This window comes from Gossypium raimondii, chromosome 5 (assembly GCF_025698545.1).
Source record: "Gossypium raimondii isolate GPD5lz chromosome 5, ASM2569854v1, whole genome shotgun sequence".
Taxonomy (NCBI): domain Eukaryota; kingdom Viridiplantae; phylum Streptophyta; class Magnoliopsida; order Malvales; family Malvaceae; genus Gossypium; species Gossypium raimondii.
Genome location: NC_068569.1, coordinates 46,174,656 through 46,194,776, shown reverse-complemented (window position 1 = coordinate 46,194,776; position 20,121 = coordinate 46,174,656). Strand labels below are relative to the sequence as shown.

The following is a 20,121-nucleotide window of genomic DNA, read 5'->3' as shown; positions in this document are numbered from 1 at the left end:
GAGGCTTATAAAGAAGCTATTTGGTTAAATGGGCTCTTTGGTGAACTCAGTAAAGACCTTCAGATCAGTACAATGTTTTGTGATAGTCAGAGTGCCATCTTCCTTATGAAGGATCAAATGTTTTATGAGAGGACAAAGCACATTGACGTTCGATATTATTTTCTGCGTGATATTATTGCTCGTGGTGGTATTGTTGTGAGCAAAGTTAGTACTCATGATAATCCTGCAGATATTACGACTAAGTCACTTCCTATAACCAAGTTTGAGCATTGCTTGGACTTGGTTAGCGTTCATTGTTGAAGAATACTCTTAAGGGGTTTCTTGGAAGAGGTGGAGAACTTGTTCGTTGAGAATTCATGTTAAGGTGGAGATTGTTAGAGTTGTGTGACCTAAAGTCTAAGAGATTGCTTGCAAGTCAAGTTAAACAAAATATATTTTCTTTTTAGAAGATTTAATATTTATTAGTATAATATATTTAGCATTTATTAGCATAATATATTTGACATTGATTAGAATTAGTTTTTTTCAACCTATAAATAGATGTAGTCGAAACACCTCTTGTATTCATTCGAATTTGACATTAATGAATTTTTTTTCTTCTCTGTCTGTGGTTTTTTCCCAAAAGATTTTCACGTAAAATCTATGTGTTCTATTATTTTTCTTGTTCTTTGCGAGCTTTCTACATTGTCATTATCGACGTTTAGATTTTAACAATCGAATTAATGTACAAGGGTTAAATCAATAACTTTTATAGAGTACAGGGACTGATAGTAAAATTTAAGCAAAACGAAATATTAACATTTACCTTTTTTTTTTTTTAAGGAAAATATGTTTCTTCATCCTTCGTAAGAAAACATTTCAATGATTTCATCACATAGAACAGGCTACCAATGGAGCATTTTCTTTGTCACTACCAGCATTTTAACATGTCACTCTTTGCTAGGTGACCATTTAAAAACGAATTAAGGCCATATTTGTGCAGCAAATGTGGAAAATAAACACTCTCTCATATTATTTGTCTTTTCTAAAAAAATAAAGTAATAAAAGAATTCAAACTCCAGCGAAGCGGGAGAGATGTTCTAGTAATAATATAATAAAATTGAGAGCATTTAATTGCTTGCAATAAAGCTAAATAAATGTATGCCTAATCACATGGTAAATAGCCGTTTGAACCCAATATCTTTTTTACCTAAATAATAACCAACCACTTAACCACTCATGGTTGAATAAGTAATATTTTACAGTTGTTTTGAAATTTGAATCCTGTCTTATATTTTACAATATAATCATATAAAAATTAAGTAAATATAAATTTAAAAATTAAAAATTTATTGTATAATTTTGAGACAAATATAATTAAAATGAATTTTATAAAACTAAGTTTGAAACAAATTTGTTGAGTTCAGAAATTAAGATTTTTTTTTTGCTTTTATAAAATAGAAAACATTAAATAAAACATGATTATAAATTTTAAAATATTTTTTGAAAAAAATAAAATAAAAAATGTGAATATTATAATTATTATATATATATATATATATATATTTACATTCGAGAAAAGAATCCTAAAAAACCATACATCTAATGATCTAAAGACTAAAAGAAATAATGAGAAGGTTTATAAAAAATGCAAGAGCCGTTGAAAACACTCCTTCCGCGAACTAAGCGGCCATATGAAACGAAGGATAGTTAGAACAGAGGAAGGGTAGAAAAAGAATTTAATAGACTGAGAATCATAACAACTTGTTTGCTATTTTTTTAATTTATTAATCATTTTATCAAATACAAATCTTATCAATACGTCTACATATAAATAATATATATACCTTAGAAAAGTCACAAGTTTTGGTGTAAGTTCATTGCTTCTGTAGTGGAAACGAGCTAGGAAGTGGAAGCAACATCCTGGAAGTAGTTGGTGAGAGATATATATCATTCCACTCCCACCCAACGGATCAAGACGACGGAAAAAACGAGTCTCATGTCTTCGGGGAAACCAGATGAACCAATCCAGCTTCCTGAAACTTATTCAACCCATCCTTTCCCCATCTACATCCCTGAGGATGAAGAGGTAAACTAGGTCCAAGCCTTTTCTTTCCTTTCCTGTTCAATTTCTCGAGTTAAACATGTAATGTATATTGCCGAGGTGTTAGACCCTCAGCAAGTTCGGTAATGTGGTAACAATTATAATTGATGTATATTTTCTGACCATGAAAAGCAGCTTGGAAATGATGTAATGCAATCATCGACAAATGAGCGCCAACGCCAATCTTTGGAGATTGACATCAAAGCTTTGGAGATTGACATCAAAGAAATGATGATCAAAAGCAGGAGACCGCCTTTCCCCTGTTGTATCTACAGGGTCTCACCTGTACTTCGTGATGTAAACAAAAAGGCCTACACCCCTCGGACTGTTTCCATTGGTCCTCTTCACCATAACAACAAAAACTTGAAGGGTATGCAAGCGGTAAAATTTCAATATCTTGAGCAGTTCCTTAAACGTGCCACCAAAACTGCTATGCTAAACGAGCTTCCTCACTGGGGAGATCCAATGGGTTTTGTTACTTCCTTGGATACTGACCTTCAAATAGGAAAGCATTTTTCTTGCTTAGAAAGGTTTTTGGGGTTGTTAAAATCTACCGAAGGTGATATTTGGAATAGTTATGCAGAAGATGACTTGAATCACATCACCCTTGAAGAGTTGTTGAAGATTATCCTCGTCGATTCCGCCTTCATTATCGAGCTCTTTCTTCGTTTTCATTTTAATCCTTCTAGATTAACACCATTCGAGATAGCTTCCATAAGGATGGACCTCTTGTTAATAGAAAATCAGGTTCCATTCTTTGTGCTGGAAAATCTATACAAAGAAGCTTTTGGCTCTTATCCCAACATTTATCCAACCATCCTTGAACTTTCTTGTGAGTTTTTTGAGCCTTACAACGACCAAAAAATGCAAATCCAAACAATGAAGCATTTTACAGATTTGCTAAGAACCTTTCATCTCCCAATAACTACAGATGGTGAACACGGCAGCGATGGTGGAACCCCTGAAAATGAAAGCAAGAATCGAGAATCCGATGACAGCAATGAACATTTGAAAAGCGCAACGCAATTGCATGCAGCTGGTGTGCAGTTCAATGTAAGTTCAAGCAAATGCACACTTGACATAAGCTTTATCAAGCCAAAACTTGAAATACCATGTCTGCATATATACGATGATACTGAAGTTATTTTCAGGAATGTGATGGTCCTGGAGATATACCAGTATCCAAATAAAACCCTCATTTGCGACTATGTCTTATTGATGGATTATCTTATCAACACCAGCGAAGACGCGGAGTTACTTGTGGAAAAGAAAATTATCACCAGCCGGCTTGGCAGCAACCAACAAGTGGCCTCTTTGTTTAACAGGCTTGGCAGGAACATTGTGAAGGGTATCAATGACAAAAAATTAAAAGGTTTGGTTCAGGCCTTGAATGCGTACTATGATACACCTTGGCACACAACGAAAGCAACCTTTTGGCTTAAGTATTTCAGCACACCTTGGAAAGCTGCTTCCACAACTGCTGCTTCTCTATTGCTTTTGCTCACTTTGATTCAAACCGTATTAACAGGAATAGCCTTATAGTTTATGAGCTTTGCCCGTTAATTGTACTCCTTTAAGTGAAAAAATTAAGACAATAAACTTCTTTTAATCATGCCAGTGTTGAGCTAGCAGTATATTATTCCAAGCTGCCTGAAGAACTGACGTTAAAAACTTAATCTCCAGTTTCAAAGAGAGAAAACATTTAGTCACACTTTGATGTAAATTATAACAATATTCAAAATGATTATACACTAAAATTGCGACAAGTGACTCAATCATGTTTTTCTATTTATTTTCTTTGGTTTTTAATTATTCATTAATTTTTAGTTTTAGTTTTTATATCCATTAATTTTAGTAAAATCATATTAGTTTCACCATATTTTAAAATAAAATATTGTTTTTACATGATAAAACCTATTCAATATTTATGGCCTTTGTATATGTTCATTTAAATCATAATTTAAAACTAAAAAATAATAATATAATTAAAATCTAATAATAATAAGTTCATTTTCGCACTAAAACTATGAACATTCAGTTATATAGGATTTACAGCTATAAGTGTAACCCTTTCTTCACTTATTAATTCTTTTTCTTCATTGAAATCTGGGGAGGGGAAAGAGTATATGGTTTGAACATTCTTATCTGGTTTTCCTTTAATACTTCAGATTATAAAACTGCACTTCCAACCCTAAAACTATTGTATATTTATTTTGGTTTATCTGCTCTTTTTCAATCTATTTTAAGTTTCAGGCCTTACTCATTCCTTACTTGCAAATGTCCAAGTTTTAAGGTTTTTTTTTTTTAAATTATTCCATCGATTCTCTGCATTTAATTCAAAAATATTTTTGACTATGACTTTTAGAAAATTAATTTTTTTTTTTGAAATTGAGTTTTAAAGACCTTTAATTTCAAAGATAGGACTGATTTATAAAAGGGTCAAAATTTTGTATGTTTATGAAGAAATTTTACCAAATTTTAAAATTCAACCTATTTTTCCTTCTTCTATAGCAAACTCAGGATAGTTTTTCCCTAATACATTTCTTTGTCGTCCCTTGCTCTCCCAAGCCTCCAATCGATTTTTTATTTCTAAACTCTAATCTTTTGGTTTTTGTCAACACCCAAGTCTTAAACCTCCATAGAATTTCAAGAAAAACTGTAACAACTCGTTTTTTAGTGGCGTCGAAAACAGTGATTTCGGGGCCACCAAATCCGACGAGTAAGTTCGTAAATATTATTATTTAATATTTACAAGTCAAATGTGTCTTTGAAAAGGTTTTTGATTTTATAATTTATGTTATTTAAGTGATTTATTAAGTTCGAGTGGTAAGACTTTAATGTCAAGTGGTTTTAGAAAATGAGGTATTGGGACCTCGTTTCTATAAACCGAGCTGTTAATATTTTTATAAATATTTATGGATTTTCATTAAGGTGGTATTAAAGTTTCGTTAAAATTTTTTAATGTTTCAATAGTTAATTAATTAAAAGGACTAAATCGTAGAAGATGTAAAATTTGATCACTTTTTATTTGGGTGATTAAATGGCTTTTGAATAAATGAAAAGGGACTTGAATGGTAATTAAACCATTATGAGAATTGGTGGACGTTAGTGTGCTTTTAAATTGTTAAAGTTTGATTATTATTATTATAAGGGTAAAAGAGTAAATTATTAAATAGGTATATTATAATAAAACATGATAAAATTCATTATCATCTTATGCATTTGAAATCCACCATCGAAACCCTAAACGAGAAGAAAACATGATGTTTAAAAGTATTTTGTTAAGTGATTTTGATGAATTTTTCGATTAGGGACTAAATTGTTGAAATAGTAAATATACAAGGATTTGATGTGAAATTGTTGCAAAAATGAGTTGTATTGGATGCCATGAATAAATGGTAATTAAACCATTATGAGAATTGGTGGATGTTTGTGGGCTTATAAATTGTTAAAGTTTGATTATTAAAAGGGTAAAAGAGTAAATTATTAAATAGGTATATTATAATAAAAACATGATAAAATCCATTATCATCTTCTTCATTTGAAATTCACCACCGAAACCCTGAAGGAGAAGGAAACATATTCGGCCAACTTTGGCTTGGTGATTTGGTAAGCAAATTTGTCCCATTTCTAATAATTTTTATATTTTTAAGATCGTTGCAACTAGGTCCAGCTAGCTTGTACCTTTGTTTTTTAAACTGTTAAAGATTGTGAATTTTGCCATTGATGAATGTATGTGATTTTAGATGTTAAATGATGAATTTGAAATGTTAGTTGATATTTAAAAGTATTTTGTTAAGTGGTTTTGATGAATTTTCTAATTAGGGACTAAATTGTTGAAATAGTAAATATACAAGGATTTGATCTGAAATTGTTGAAAAAATGAGCTGTATTGGATGCCATGAATATTCTGTTGGCATGAGTTTGCTTTAAAAATGGTTAATTTGCATGTTTTAGGCTCAGGTACTAAATTGAATAAAAATAATATGTTAGGGGCAATTTTGTAAAAATGTCAAAATGACTAAATTGCATAAAATAAATTATTTTACTGTTTAAATTAATATATTGAATGAAATTATTGATTTAGATCTAGATCGGGTGGAAAATCGAGGAGAATGAAAAGGGATGGTGATGACCATCAAATATGAAAAGAGATAGCTTCCACTATTAATTATGAAAAGGGATAACTTCCGCTGTTGATTATGAAAAGGGATGGTGACGACCATCAAATATGAAAAAGGATGGTGACGACTATCGAATATGAAAAGGGATGGTGATGACCATCAACTATGAAAATGGATGTGATGACCATCGATTAATGAAAATGAATGGTTTCGACCATCGAATATGAAAAAGGACGGGTACAATTGTCATTTAGCACACATTGTGTGAGCTCCGATAAGGGTTCTGATTGACTTCACTACGACAAATATGGAAATGTATGATGTACCAATGATCAAAGTATGAATATTCATGTTTATGAAAGGTATGATATAAGTGATGCAATGTTATGTACCCATATCTTACCATGTGATGATATTGCTAAGTTATGTGTTTAATCATTAGCTTGTGGCTATGGTTAATGTTATGTTTATATCTTATGTGTATGCAAATGAAATGGTAAGTGTTCAATAAGAACTAAGCTATGTTTATATTAAACTCAATAGAATGGTGATACATGGGAAAACATGATCTATTGTGATGGATGATAAATCCAATTGAATCATACTCAAGTATAATGGTTATCCATGTCAAATTCATATGAATCATGTTTAAATGAACTAACATATGATGTTGATGTGCTAAGGCGTATGCCAAGCATGTGGATATGATTGATGTTTATGATTATGCTTGTACTATGCATACGAAACGAGAAAGAAAAGGAAATGAAATGATAAGTACGTAATTGGGATGTATTATAATGTATTATATGTGAGCAAACTGCTTATGCTATGGATAAATACATTGAATCTAGAGTTAATAATGTTGTTTAGGCTTATGATAAGCATTGGGGACGGAATGGAAAATAAGTAATAGAAAGATATACAATATTATAAAAGGGATTAATGATATATATTTATATCTCATGAAATCCTATCATGTTATGAATGGTCAATAAATATGAGACATTAATAAACTTACTCATTTGTGAGTTGGTGATCATATCGATTTATGAATCTTATAGCATTGACAGAGATTTATGTTTATTCTATAAAGTTTAATATTGAAATGGAATATTATGTTTAGAGTTTATAAAAGCTTATTAAGCATTCATTACTTACGTCGTTTTTTTTACCTTACATATTATCGAAAGCTCGATTGGGTTGGAAACTGATACGAACTCGCCTCGATGAATATTTGAGTCGTCTAGATTGCCCGATCATTAAAATGAGAAGTATCGTTCGATTTAGAACAAATGGGTTAAATTCGGCTAACTGTGGTATTTAGTTTCCAAAATAGGTTCAAAATGGCTAAGTAAGATATGTGATGGGTTCGGCTAAAAAAATAAAGAAAAATAGATAACATAGAATGTGGAAACAGAAATTAGAACTCATGCGTCAAGAACGGTTCGATACTATAACGAGTATCTCCCCGAAACTTATATGGCTTAAGGGGAAAGATGGAAAAAAAGGTTGATGGACCTCGACCCGTTACTTAGGAAAGTAGGAACCGAAGGTATATTTAGATGAACGAACGCCACAGTAGGGTTGGTGATAAGTTCGGAAAGAAACATAATGACGCCACTAGCAAGCTAGATAAGTCACGCTGAGTCTAAAACGAAATAGGAGAGTTGAAAAACTCACAAAATGTTATAATCACTAATCAAAGGAGCAAAAGTCTTTGATGATTCCAATCAGCTAGAATTAAACAAAATTAATTGAGGTGCTGAATGGAGCTGAATGAGGCTGCTAGATTCGTTCATAGTTCTTGAATGACTTAATTTTGCTGCTTTGGTTAGATGAATAGCCTTGTTGATTTTAATGGTGTCTTGAGTACTCCAATGGCCATCAGGTGTGAAAGCTAAATGTGAGCAGCCCCTTGTTTGTGAATGCACAAAACCGAACAGCCATGCCATGTGAAAAGAACATCCAGCAATGTGAAAAGAATTAAACAGCTAAATGGTCAGCTTGGGAAGAGAAATCAGCAGCTCTTTTGCCAAAGGGGTGGTTGGAAAAATTGAATCATGAGCACACTATATTCATACCGTCCATACATGTACCTGAAACAAATAAATTCAGCAAATTAATTCTCTTTTAGACACATTAATTCAGCAACTAAAAACACATTAAAATGATGAATTCAGCTAGGACACATTAAAGCTATTAATAACTAAGACATATTAAACACAAATAAACTAAGACACATTTAAAACCTACACTTAAAATGTTCAGCTTAATACACATTAAAATGCTGTAGCTAGACATATTAAAAACATGTATTAAAAATTAAACGCATTTAACACTAAATTAATAAGACAAATTTATTAACACTTATTTATTAACTTAAACTAAACTAACCGAATTAACTAAATGCATTTATTTTATTCCAGAATTGCACGCATGAGCTAAAGCATGAAATTATTCCAGCAACTACGAAATGCATAAATTAAAATAAAATAGCATCAAGCTCAATGAGCTAAGATTGAGCTGAATTGAGCTCAAGGAACTGAAATGTGAGCTGAATCAAGCTCAATAAGCCAAGATCGAGCTGATCAACTAGAAAAAGATTGGAATGCTTGCTTGGAAAGCTTGGCCAAGGTCGTTCGCAGGGCATGATCGTATCAAAATCTAGTTGGAGATCCATCACACTGTCCATCGATTTATTTGGTAGATTTTTATGTTTTGGCCGTGGTTATAATGATATGTATAGGTGTTTTGTGCTTGATGATATGACCACTATATTTGGCTTGTAAATATGGTTCTATGATTGATGACATTTTGGCATTTTCGGGTTTGATGACATATGTTGAAATGGTTTAGTAATGATATGTTTTGAACGGCCAAATTGGTTTGCTTGTGTGATAATGGCATGTAATGTTGCTTTGAATTTGTGAAACTTATGATTTTTGATGCCTTGATGGTTGGTGTGATTTTGACACTTGAATATTTAAAATTCGCTGTGTATAAGATCAAATTAATGCATGGTTTTATGGCCAAAGTGGTAAGAGTTTGCATGGTTGCAAAATGATCTTTTATGGCATGTATTGATATAGAATTGAAATCAAATGTGTTTAGTTGAATTATGACCATTTGAACATTAATATGGTATGTATATTGTTGGTTGTTGGAACCATTTGGAAATGGCTAGATTGGTAACGTTTAAATGGTTGATGCATGTGAGAAGTGGTTCAAATGATAAAGTCATTTTGATATGTTTTGATATGGACACAAGTAAATGGAGAAATAGTTAAATATGCACATGTTTAGGTATGCTTAATGTATGTGTTTGAGGTGCCTTTATGGTATATTGGTTGAATGGAATTTAGTCATTTGAAATTGGTCATTTTATGCATAGTTGAACATGGTTTGATACCTTGGTCATATGTGCAAATGGCTTGTTAAGGTGTGTTTGAATTGGGTGAAAAAAATGACTTGAATTTAACCTATTTCTTGTCCACACAGGCGTGTGTCTCAATCGTGTGTTCCCTATAGATTTTTAAAGGTTGCATTTCGAGATTTACACAGCCTGGCACACGGGCGTGTGGCTTGGTCATGTGAACCAAGTCAGAGAGTTACACGGGCACGAACACAGGCACAGACATGGACATGGTCGTGTGTCTCTACTTCAAATATCCACACGGCCTGAGACACAAGTATATGTCTTAACCGTGTGAGTCACACGGCCTGGCCACACGATCATGTAACCCCTACAGTGTGAAATTTCTATTTTTTCCATAAAGTTCAAAATGTTTCCAATTTAGTTTCGAATCGTTTCTAAAGTTTTTCTAAGGCCTCGAGGGCTCGAATAAGGGACGATATGCATGTGTTTGGATGAATTATGCTATGATTTATGAAATGATTTGGAATGAATGATTTAAGTTATGTTTTTACGATAATGCTTTGTAACCCTATTCTGGCGATGAATACGGGTTAGGGGTGTTACAAAAACACCCAAAAACACCATAGATTTCTCCATTGTCTAGCGCTCAGGTTTTTCAAGTTTTCAATCAAATACTCAATTTTTCATCATCTAAGTTAATGATTTGGCTCATAAATAGTTTTAAATGTTATTTAGTCTTTAAAACTAAGTTTTTGCCATTAAATTGCATGTTTTGAATCAAATTAAAAACTTGGCTCGTTAATGGTGGATTTCAAGATTTTGGATAAAAACATGGTTTCAAAATGTTTTTCAATTAGCTTTGATGTAATTAGAAAGTTTTTGAACTTACTTTGAAGTTTCGTTAAAGAATTCTTGAGTTTTAATGAATTTTTGTTAAAATTTCCATGAACATGTCGAAAATTTTGATATCAGGAATTAAATAGTTTTGCGTAGTTTAAAGGTTGAGAATTAGCCGCAGGTGATTAAATAGATGAATGGATTCGGTTTTAGATGAAAATATTAAGTATAAACTAAGATATTCAGAATTATAGTTTTCTATGTTGAAAGTTTCAGTTACTTGAGAACTTAGCTTAAGTTTATATTTTTTATTGCTTGAGTTGAGTCCTTAGCTAATTTTTGAATGTGTTGTTGTTTGATTTGTTGTGTTAAAACTTCAGATTCGTTAAGACCATCTACGAGTTAATGAAAAGCTAGTTTAGACTTTCGGCATTTCGACAAAAGCGTAATTGGTGAGTGTTTAAAATTACTTGTGGACACGAGTTAATACGTTAATTGGGAATACAGTAGTAGCCTAAACTCCCATTCTAAATTTTGAGTGTAAGCTTTCTCATACTCTTGATTTAATATGTGAATATGTGTTGTGAAATTGTGGATTAAATTATGATAATATGACATGTGATATAAGCTTATGATGGTTATTGTGAAAGAGTTGATTGTGGGCATGTTATACGTGCCATATGATAACGATTATGTTGTGAATATAGTGTGATTGTGTAGTGAAAAATTGCAAAAATGATAAGTAAAATATGTGTTTAATAGCGAATATTTTGGCCTTGTGAACCTTGAGACCATTAGATATAGTTGACATGCCATAGGATTGTGAGTACTCACCTATAGTTGTTCTAGGCATTCACTGAGCTTGTTAAGCTCACCCATTCTTTTTAAACCATTACAGATTAGTTGTGTATCGGTGTGTGCAATGCGGTTCTAAGGGATTGATCAAAACGACACTATAGTATTACTTCATAGGTGATTTATCATTTGTTTATGATTTGGGGAAGTAAATGCAATGTGATAGAACTATTGCATAAATGTTACCATGACGTTTTGATTATTTTCATAGCTTATTAATTCTTAGGATTTATGGATATTATTATTCTTATATTGCTTGGTTACTTGGACATGTTTTCAATGATTGAACTATTATTGTTGTCATTTTGATGTTTATTTGATGAGGTATTAGTTACATGTTGAAGGACTTATGATTGGGATGGATTATTTGTCTTATTATGTTGTATTTTTGTGGTCTGGAGTAGAGATATTGATATTCGAGTTTTAAAAATGACACCTTTGTGATTTTTAAAAGTGTAGGAAGTTAGAATCGTAATTTGGTATCGATACCATATCACGAGTATCGATACTCGAGGTAAATTAATCGATACTTTTTGAAATCTACCGATATTTTCTGAGATTTGATTTTTAGATGAGAAACAAAATGCTATTTTGGTATTGATTTTCCAATCGGTATCGATACCATTTAAAGAAAATATCCATATTTTTGTTTCAGTATCGATACCTATGTAGTTAGTTTTAGAATTTTTCTAAATAAACCCTACGCATGTTTAATTATATTTGTAAAAATATTTGATGTATGTTTAGTATGTATTAAGGATGATTAGAGTAATTTTGACTCATAACTTGTACGTATGTTAAAATGGAAGACGTTTATTTAATAATGAGCTTATTTGTATTGTGTATGTTGTGAGACGGTGGTGTAGCATCCTAATATTTGGGCTCGACGATCGAGCCGGGTATAAGGTGTTATAGGTTTTGACATATTTTTTAGTATGTCGTTTTGACACGTATTTGTCTACTTCTTTGCACGCTGGTTGTCTAACACAAACTTCCTTATCTGTTTGTGCTTTTGAGTTTTTCTAGTGTTTCTGACCATTTTTGTGCATGGGTTTTGTAGTACGGATTAAACGATTTAAGTACTCTACAAATTGTGGACGAGGAGGATGATGTGATTCAACTCTCAAGTTCTTCAACTGGTCACAGTTCTCTGTATGATTTCTATTTATATAGTGTTTTGTAACTACTAGTGTGATACATTTTTGTACTATGCATCATACTTTGACAAATATATGGCATCCTTTGGGAGGGATACAAATTACAAATCTTAAGGAGAAATGGTTTCTACTTCGGTACTTCAATCGTGTGGACTTCGATCAGGTTGTAAAGGGCACACCCTGGACCTTTAACAACCATCTTTTGGTTTTTCATTGCCTGGGGCCTAGTAAAGACCCTCTGTCAGTACCCTTGGTCTATTCCTATTTTTGGGTGCAAGTTTCTTTTGCCACCAAGGCTGTTTTCGTAGGCAGTTGCTTGAGCATTGGGAAATTTCGTTGGGCTTTTGATGAGTATGATGTTAAATAGGTTCTTAATGGTTTTGTTTCTTTCTTGAGGCTATGGGTCCATATTGATATCTGTTGATTATTGAAGCATCAAAAAAAGATTCAATTATCCCCTGACAAATTTGTTTATGCTCGATTTTGGTATGAGAAAGTTCTTCTCTTATGCTTTTTGTGTGGACGTCTGGGACATGGAAACAGTTTATGCCCTATTCAGTTGACAAGGGATGTCACTACAGATGATATGGGTTGGGATATTTCTCTAAGAGCGATGGGACATCGAGTCGTAGTTGTGGACAATATATGGCTATAAAAGGGAACTATTGATGGTTCTCCTAAAGCGGTTCTTTTGAGTACATTTTGACTTGTAGATTTACTAACGATTACCTCAGCGCTTATTCAGATGTCTCTTAATTCGATTTTGGGGGTGAATTTGGAAGGGGTTATCTTAAGGGCTACTGAACATATTGCAGGTCTGCATAGTACAATGCCTATAGTCCATTACTCGAAAGATGCTCCATTGGCAGGAACTGGTGGAAAAAAGAGACAACGAATTGTATGTTCCTCTGGGTTTGTTTCTGAGGGGTCGGATTCACCAGGGGTTGGCGACAAGTGACCTCCTGTAACACCCCAAAATAGGGCCTAGGAGTTTTAAGGGTAATTTAGAAATTTTAGCTTTAGAGTTATCGAGAATTTTTTTAACATGGTATTGGAAAATGTTTTTTGTCTATGGTCTTTAGAAAATCAATTCAATTTTTTAAAAAGATGTTTAAAAGATCATTAATTTTGAAATAAGGACTGATTTGTATCAGAGACAAAATTGTGAGCATTTATATTACAGTTTTACCAAAGTTTTGAATTAACCTATTTTTCCCCTTCATCTTTATTAAACCCAAGTTAGATTTCTCCCATACTTTGTGTTTGTCATCCATTGTTTCCTCTTTCTCTTCTCATTCAAGTTTTGATTCCCGAACTTTAATTTTTTTATTCTTATCAACATCCATAGATTCCCGAAAACACCATAGATTCATCCATTGTCAAGCTTTCGGGTTTTTCAAGTTTTTGATCAAACGCTCAATTTCTCATCATCAAGGTAACGGTTCAACTCCTAAATAGTTTTAAATGTTATTTAGTCTTTAAAACTAAGTTTTTAGTCATTAAATTGCATGTTTCAAATAAAAGCTAAAAATTGGGTCGTTAATGGTGAATTTTGGGATTTTGAGTAAAAATATGGATTCAAAGTTTTTTCAACTTATTTTAACATGATGATTTTAACATGATAATAAGGTTCCTAAACTTACCTTGAAGTTTCGTTAAAGATTTCTTGAGTTTTAATGAATTTTTAAAAACATAGCCATAAACATGCTGAAAAAGTCGATACCATGAGCTGAGTAAATTAATGTAGTTTGAGGGTTGAGAATTAGTCGTAAGTGAATAATTGGATGAATTGAATCAATTTAGGAAAAATATTAACTATAGATAGATATATTTGAATTTTAAATTTTCTATGCCGAAGGTTTCGGTCAAAAGAGAACCTAAGTTAGGCTTGTGTTTTTGGAATGTTTGATGTGAGTATTTGGCTGAATGTTGATTGTGTTGTTGTGTGATTTACTTTGTTGAAGCGTTGGAATCAATAGGACCTTTTCTTTGAGCAAGGCGAAAGGTAAGGAAAAATTAGTTTAACCTTTCGGCTTTTCAGCAAAAACATAATTTGTGAGTGTTTGGAATAATTGCCTGTAGACATGATTCAATGTGTTATTTGAGAATTTAGTAGTAGCCTAAACCCCTACTCTAAATTATGAGTGTAAGCTTTCTCATACCTATGTTATCTTGTGAACTATGTGCTTATGTGTTTATGAATATGTGAATTGAGATGAGATGTTATAACATGTGATATGTGGTTATGGTAATTGTTGTGAAAGTGCAAATGTGTACATGTTATATATATGTTAAATGTTAGTGACAGTGTTTTGCTAAAAATGCAAATATGCAATGATAGTGCGCGGATAATCGGTAAGTGATATGTGTTTGAATTATGATATTTTGGCATTGTGATCTTGAAACCGTTGGATATAGTTGGCATGCCATAGGATTGTGAGTACTCACCTATATGTACAGTGATTTTGGGCGTTAAAGTCTTGGAACATGTTGGAGGGATAAGGGAATGTGAGCTAAAGCTCCATTCAACGGGACATGTGAGGGGAAATAAGGAGAGTGTTAACTTTATGCTTCACTTTTGGGACATGTTTGACTTTATGAGTCTATATGTTGTGTTGGAGATCTATGTATCCGATAAGCGGTGGTAATGTTCACTTTTGCGTTTCATAACTCAAGTGTCAATTTATCTATAAACATGTTTTTTAGTATTGTAATATATGCTTAAATGTTATGTGATTATATGAGTATTATGATATATGTTTAAATGTCATGTGATTATATGTGTAATGTGATATATTCTTAAAAGTGAATATGATTACCATGTAAATAAACTAGTAATAATGCATGAGTAAGTATATGACACAAGAGTTGGAATTGTTGAGGTTGTGTTACATGGTTTTTTTGTTGATGCTTGAGGAATTGTTTGCATGATAGTTATTCTAGGCATTCACTGAGCTTGTTAATCTCACCCACTCTTTTTAAACATTGCAAATTAGTTGTGTGCCGATGTGAGCAGTGTGGTTTCGAGGAGTGATCCAAGCAAATCCTTTTCGTGATTTCATAGGTTTTATTGTTATTTGTTTATGTTTTGGGAATAAGGCAATGTGGTATTAGGGGTGAGCATTCGATCGAATTGAATCGAATAGAAAATTTTCGAGTTAATTGAGTTCTCAAATCTCATTTTATCATCCTAACTTTATTTTAAGTTTTCTCGAATTGAGTCGAGTGAGATGGAATTCGAATCGATTCGAATCAAATATATTTGTTCGAGTTAAATTTTAAAAAATAATTTTGGGTCCTTGTAACTATTGTCACCTGTCGTAATAAAATTTGTCCACCTTAATCAAATTTTTTATTAACTTTCATCACCTCATAATTTATTTATTAATTTTTATATCTTGGTTAGCTTCTTTCTTTGGCTTAGTTGTTTCAATTATCTTGATTCTTGTCACTATGAATTTTGAAATTAAAAATATATTAAATGTAAAAATATATTTTTTAATAAAAGTTATTTTAAAAATAAAATGTGAAATTGATACCAATATAAAATTTTAACACGAATATTTTATGGCATAATTAATAATTCAATTTTAATATAAATATTCAATATGACTAAACAATTCAATAATATAAATAATATAAAATGTGAAATTTAATTTAATAATATAAATAGTAGATATAAATAAAATTATTACTATTTATGTTTAGTGATTTTTTTGGATAATTTTGATTTTTATTTGAGAGTAAAGGGTGAGAAGTAAAAGTTTAGGGAAAAATAAAAGTTTTGGGGAATAAAAGTTTGAGGAAAGTAAATAGGGGAGTAAAATTTTAGAGGAAAATATTAAAAAAATTGGAGGGGGTTTGGGATAGATGGGAGGTGAGATGGGAAGGAATAAAAGTTTTAGGGAAAAGTAGGAGGAGTAAAATTTTGGGGAAAATAAAAGGTTTTGAGGGTTTTGGGAGTAAAATTTTGAGAAAAGTAAATGGGAAAGTAAAATTTTGGTGGGAAATGGATTTTGGGTAGATTGGGGGGTTGGGAGGGGAGGGGAGTAAAAGTTTTGGGGGGAAGTGGAAGGGAGTAAAAATTTTGAGGGAAAAGTAAAAAGGTTTGGGAGTTTGGGGTAAAAATGTAAAATATTTTAGTTTGATATTCGAATTATTCGAATTATTTGAGTTATTCGAATTCAAAAACTCAACTCGATTCGAACTCGAAATTCGAAAAAAAATCGAGTTGATTCGAATAACTCGATTCGTTTAACTCGAAATTTGAATTTTTTCGATTTTTTCGAGTCGAATCGAGTTTTGCTCACCCCTATGTGGTATAATTTTACTAATATTTGCCATGATGTTTTGGATGCTTCCATAAACTATATGCTCCTAAGTTTTTGAGATATGTTTCATATTATGTTGATTATAGCTCGGACTTACTTTCAATGTTTGAGACTAGTATTATAGTCGTTTTTATATTTATTTAATGACGATATGTTAGCATGATGGATTGGTACATGTTGGAATGGTTTATATGCTCAAGTATGTTGTATTTTTCTGGTCTGGAGAAGAGGTATCGATATTCGTGTTGTAAAAACGATACCTCTATGATTTTGAAATGTGTAGGGAGGCTGTAACATAATTTGGTATCGATACCCTATCACAAACATTGATACTCGGGGTAGAAATATAGATACTTTGGTAGAGGTACTGATAATTTTTGAGGTTTAGGTTTTTAAGCGAGAAACAGTAAGCAATTTTGGTACTTATTTTCCAAGAGGTATCAATACCACTTGAGAGAATTATCGATACCTCACCTTCAGTATCAATACCTACGTGGTCAATTTTGATATTTTGCTAGACCATATGCATGTTTAATTATTATTACAATACTATGTAATGCATGTTTAGCATCTAACGATGATAACCAAAGAGTAAGACTGACTTAAAACCTATATGAATGATAATATGAAAGACGTTTCTTTTAGAATGAGATTTTATTTGTTGTGTATGACATGAGATGGTGGTATGGCATCCTAATATTCGAGCTTGGCAGTCTGGCTAGGTTAGGGTGTTACATCTATTGCTTGTCCTTTGAATTTATCAGCGGCCATCAAGGAGCAGGCTGACTAGCAGCCATGAGGATCTTTTGTTGGAGAGTCAATGGGCTATTTGCAGGCTTCAGCATATGCTGAAACTGTACAATCCCCATATTGTCTTCTTCATAGAGACAAAATTTGATTGTGACCATATGGTTCAGGTGAGAATGTGTGAGTTTTTATATGGCACAGTGGTATCGGCGAAAAGTACGATGAGGGTTTTAGTTTGGGATGGAGTTTGGATGTACTTGTGGAGTTATATAGTTTTTCGAGGTTCCATATTGATGCAGATGTCTGGGAGACTGCTAAGGAAGCGACTTGGTGCTTTACCAAATTTTATGGCTCTTCAAACTTGCAATTTTGATCTACAATATGGGACACACTTCGGACTTTGGGACATGACTAAAGTTTGCCATGGTCGGTGCGTGGTGATTTTAACGAAACATTATTCTCTTTTGAGAAGGGGGCATTTTGCATGATGAATGATGAATAATGAAGTTTCAAAATGCCTTATCTGATTGCTACTTGGATGATCTCGGGTTTGAAGGTCCCTGGTTTACTTAAGAACGAGGGAATTTTATGACTAACAACATTTAAGAGCGTTTGGATAGGGGGTTGCAAACTCTACGTGGTGGGATCGCTTTGCAGATTTTTCTTTGAAGCATTTGCCATATATATTTTCGGATCATTGCCTTCTACTCCTTGATACTGTCCGTTCGTTCCGTTCTAGTGTGCGTCCCTTTCGATTTGAGGCTTGGTGGGTTTTGAAAGAGTCTTGTGAGCCAAAAATTCAAGATCTCTGGGAAAGTAGAGTGGGATGCATTCCATAACGTTTGGCGAGGCTTTTCCATGACTTAAAGGGTTGGGGTGCTAGTTTGCATAATGGTAGGGGGTTAGTCTCAATCATTTGTGAAATCATGTTACGACTCTTACCATGATGGACAGACACGATGAGAACATACTGGATTTGTTGAGTACAAAACTTGACCTGAATATAGAGATTGATAAGGACGATTTGTATAGGGAATAGAGAGCTCGGATAAATTGGCTGAAGATAGGTAACCAAGATACAGGTTCTTTCATCAATCGACCACTCAAAGGAGGCAGTATATCTAGTTAGTTGCTTGATGTAGGACAATGGCCATTTGGTCTAGGATAGAGAGGTTTTGTTTGATGTAACTACTACGTATTTTGAGGATTTATTCAACTCTCAAGGGCAGAGAGACCCGGATCATATTTTGGAAGGGGTTGTGCCTAGTATTATTGGTGACATAAATGCTGCCCTTATGGATCGATTTACGATGGAAGAAGTCGTCTCAGCTTTCAAGTCAATGGTACCTACAAAGGCGTCAGAACCAGATAGACTGCCTACTTTGTTTTACCAGAAGTGTTGCCATATTGTTGGGCAAGATGTTAGTGTGTTTTTTTTGGAATATTTGAATGATGGTTTGTCCCTTGATGTTATTAATCGAACGTATCTTGTGCTAATTTCGAAAGTAGTGACCACTACCCGTATGCAACAATTTCGTCCTATTAGTTTGTGTGTTGTCTTGTATAAAATCATTTCAAAGATGTTAGTTAATAGATTTCAGACAATTTTGCACTTGTGTGTGTATGAGGCTCAGAGTGGTTTTGTTCCCGACTGGCTAATTACAGACAATATTATATTGGCTTATGAGATTGTTAATACTTATCATCGGAAAAGGAGAGGGAGGAAATGGCACTTTGCTTTAAAGTTAAATATGAGTAAGGCCTATGATTGGGTAGAGTGGGATTTTTTGGAACTCATGATGTTGAAAATGGGGTTTTCAAAACACTAGATGGATCTTGTCCTTCATTGTGTTCGCTTTGTCTCGTACTCTGTAATTTTGAATGGTGAGGTGGGTCGTGCATTTTCTCTAGGGTAGGGACTTCGACAGGGTGATCCCCTTAGCCTGTATCTTTTTCTTATCTGTTGTGAAGGTCTGTCCTCTCGTATGCAACAACTGCTCTGAGATAATTTGGTCAGTGGGGCAAAGATTAGCCGTGGTGAACTGCAAGTGTCACATTTGTTGTTTGCAGATGACTGTATTCTTTTTGAGGAGGCCACAGTTCAAGGTGCTTTAGTTTTGAAGGATATTTTGACTGAGCATAAGTGTTCTCTGGGGCAGTGTATCAATTTTGATAAGCCCGCTATCCTTTTCAGCTCAAACGTTGATGGTTCTCTTGTGGGTTCTGTTTCTACTTGTTTGGGCATTCGGGCCTTTACGGAGTCTGAGTGGTATTTGGGACTTCTGAATATGGTAGGTTTTAATAAAAAGAGGGCTTTTTAGGTTTTGAAAGATTGTTTGCGCTCCAGGATTGAGAATTGGTGCATCAGGCTTTTGTCCCAGGGCGGGAAGGAAGTATTCATTAAGAGCATTCTATAGGCTATCCTTTCTTTCGCAATGTCCTATTTTTTACTACCTGCTTCATTTTGTTTCGATTTGGAAAAAGTTATTAGTCGATTTTGGTGGAAACGGTCGAAGGGAATAAGAGGTATCCATTGGTGTGCTTGGTCAAAGCTATGCAATTTAAAGTCGAATTGTGTAGGTTTTCGTGCTTTGGCGAAGTTTAATGTGGC

General features: G+C 33.1%; 1 protein-coding gene across 5 annotated transcripts; it reads left to right on the top strand.

Annotated features, from left to right (window-relative positions):
* The first annotated feature begins 1,860 nt into the window (after positions 1-1,860).
* LOC105767681 (UPF0481 protein At3g47200) lies at positions 1,861-3,695 on the top strand. 5 transcript variants are annotated; one of them, XM_052631675.1, is made up of 4 exons: positions 1,861-2,068; positions 2,219-2,915; positions 3,015-3,136; positions 3,325-3,547. In XM_052631675.1, the coding sequence occupies exons 1-4, from the start codon at positions 1,979-1,981 to the stop codon at positions 3,403-3,405; spliced, it is 990 nt and encodes a 329-aa protein (XP_052487635.1). In that variant the 5' UTR covers positions 1,861-1,978; the 3' UTR covers positions 3,406-3,547. The 5 variants fall into 5 exon arrangements, with proteins under 5 accessions (XP_052487635.1, XP_012442708.1, XP_012442710.1 ...); XM_012587254.2 differs by having other exon boundaries at positions 3,015-3,695; XM_012587256.2 differs by having other exon boundaries at positions 2,219-3,136.
* Positions 3,696-20,121: the final 16,426 nt, after the last annotated feature.

Coding starts and splice junctions, on each gene's coding strand:
- LOC105767681 (XM_012587253.2), top strand. CDS start 1,979: ATGTCTTCGGGGAAACCAGATGAACCAATCCAGCTTCCTGAAACTTAT. Junction 2,069..2,218: donor ACATCCCTGAGGATGAAGAG/GTAAACTAGGTC, acceptor CATGAAAAGCAG/CTTGGAAATGATGTAATGCA.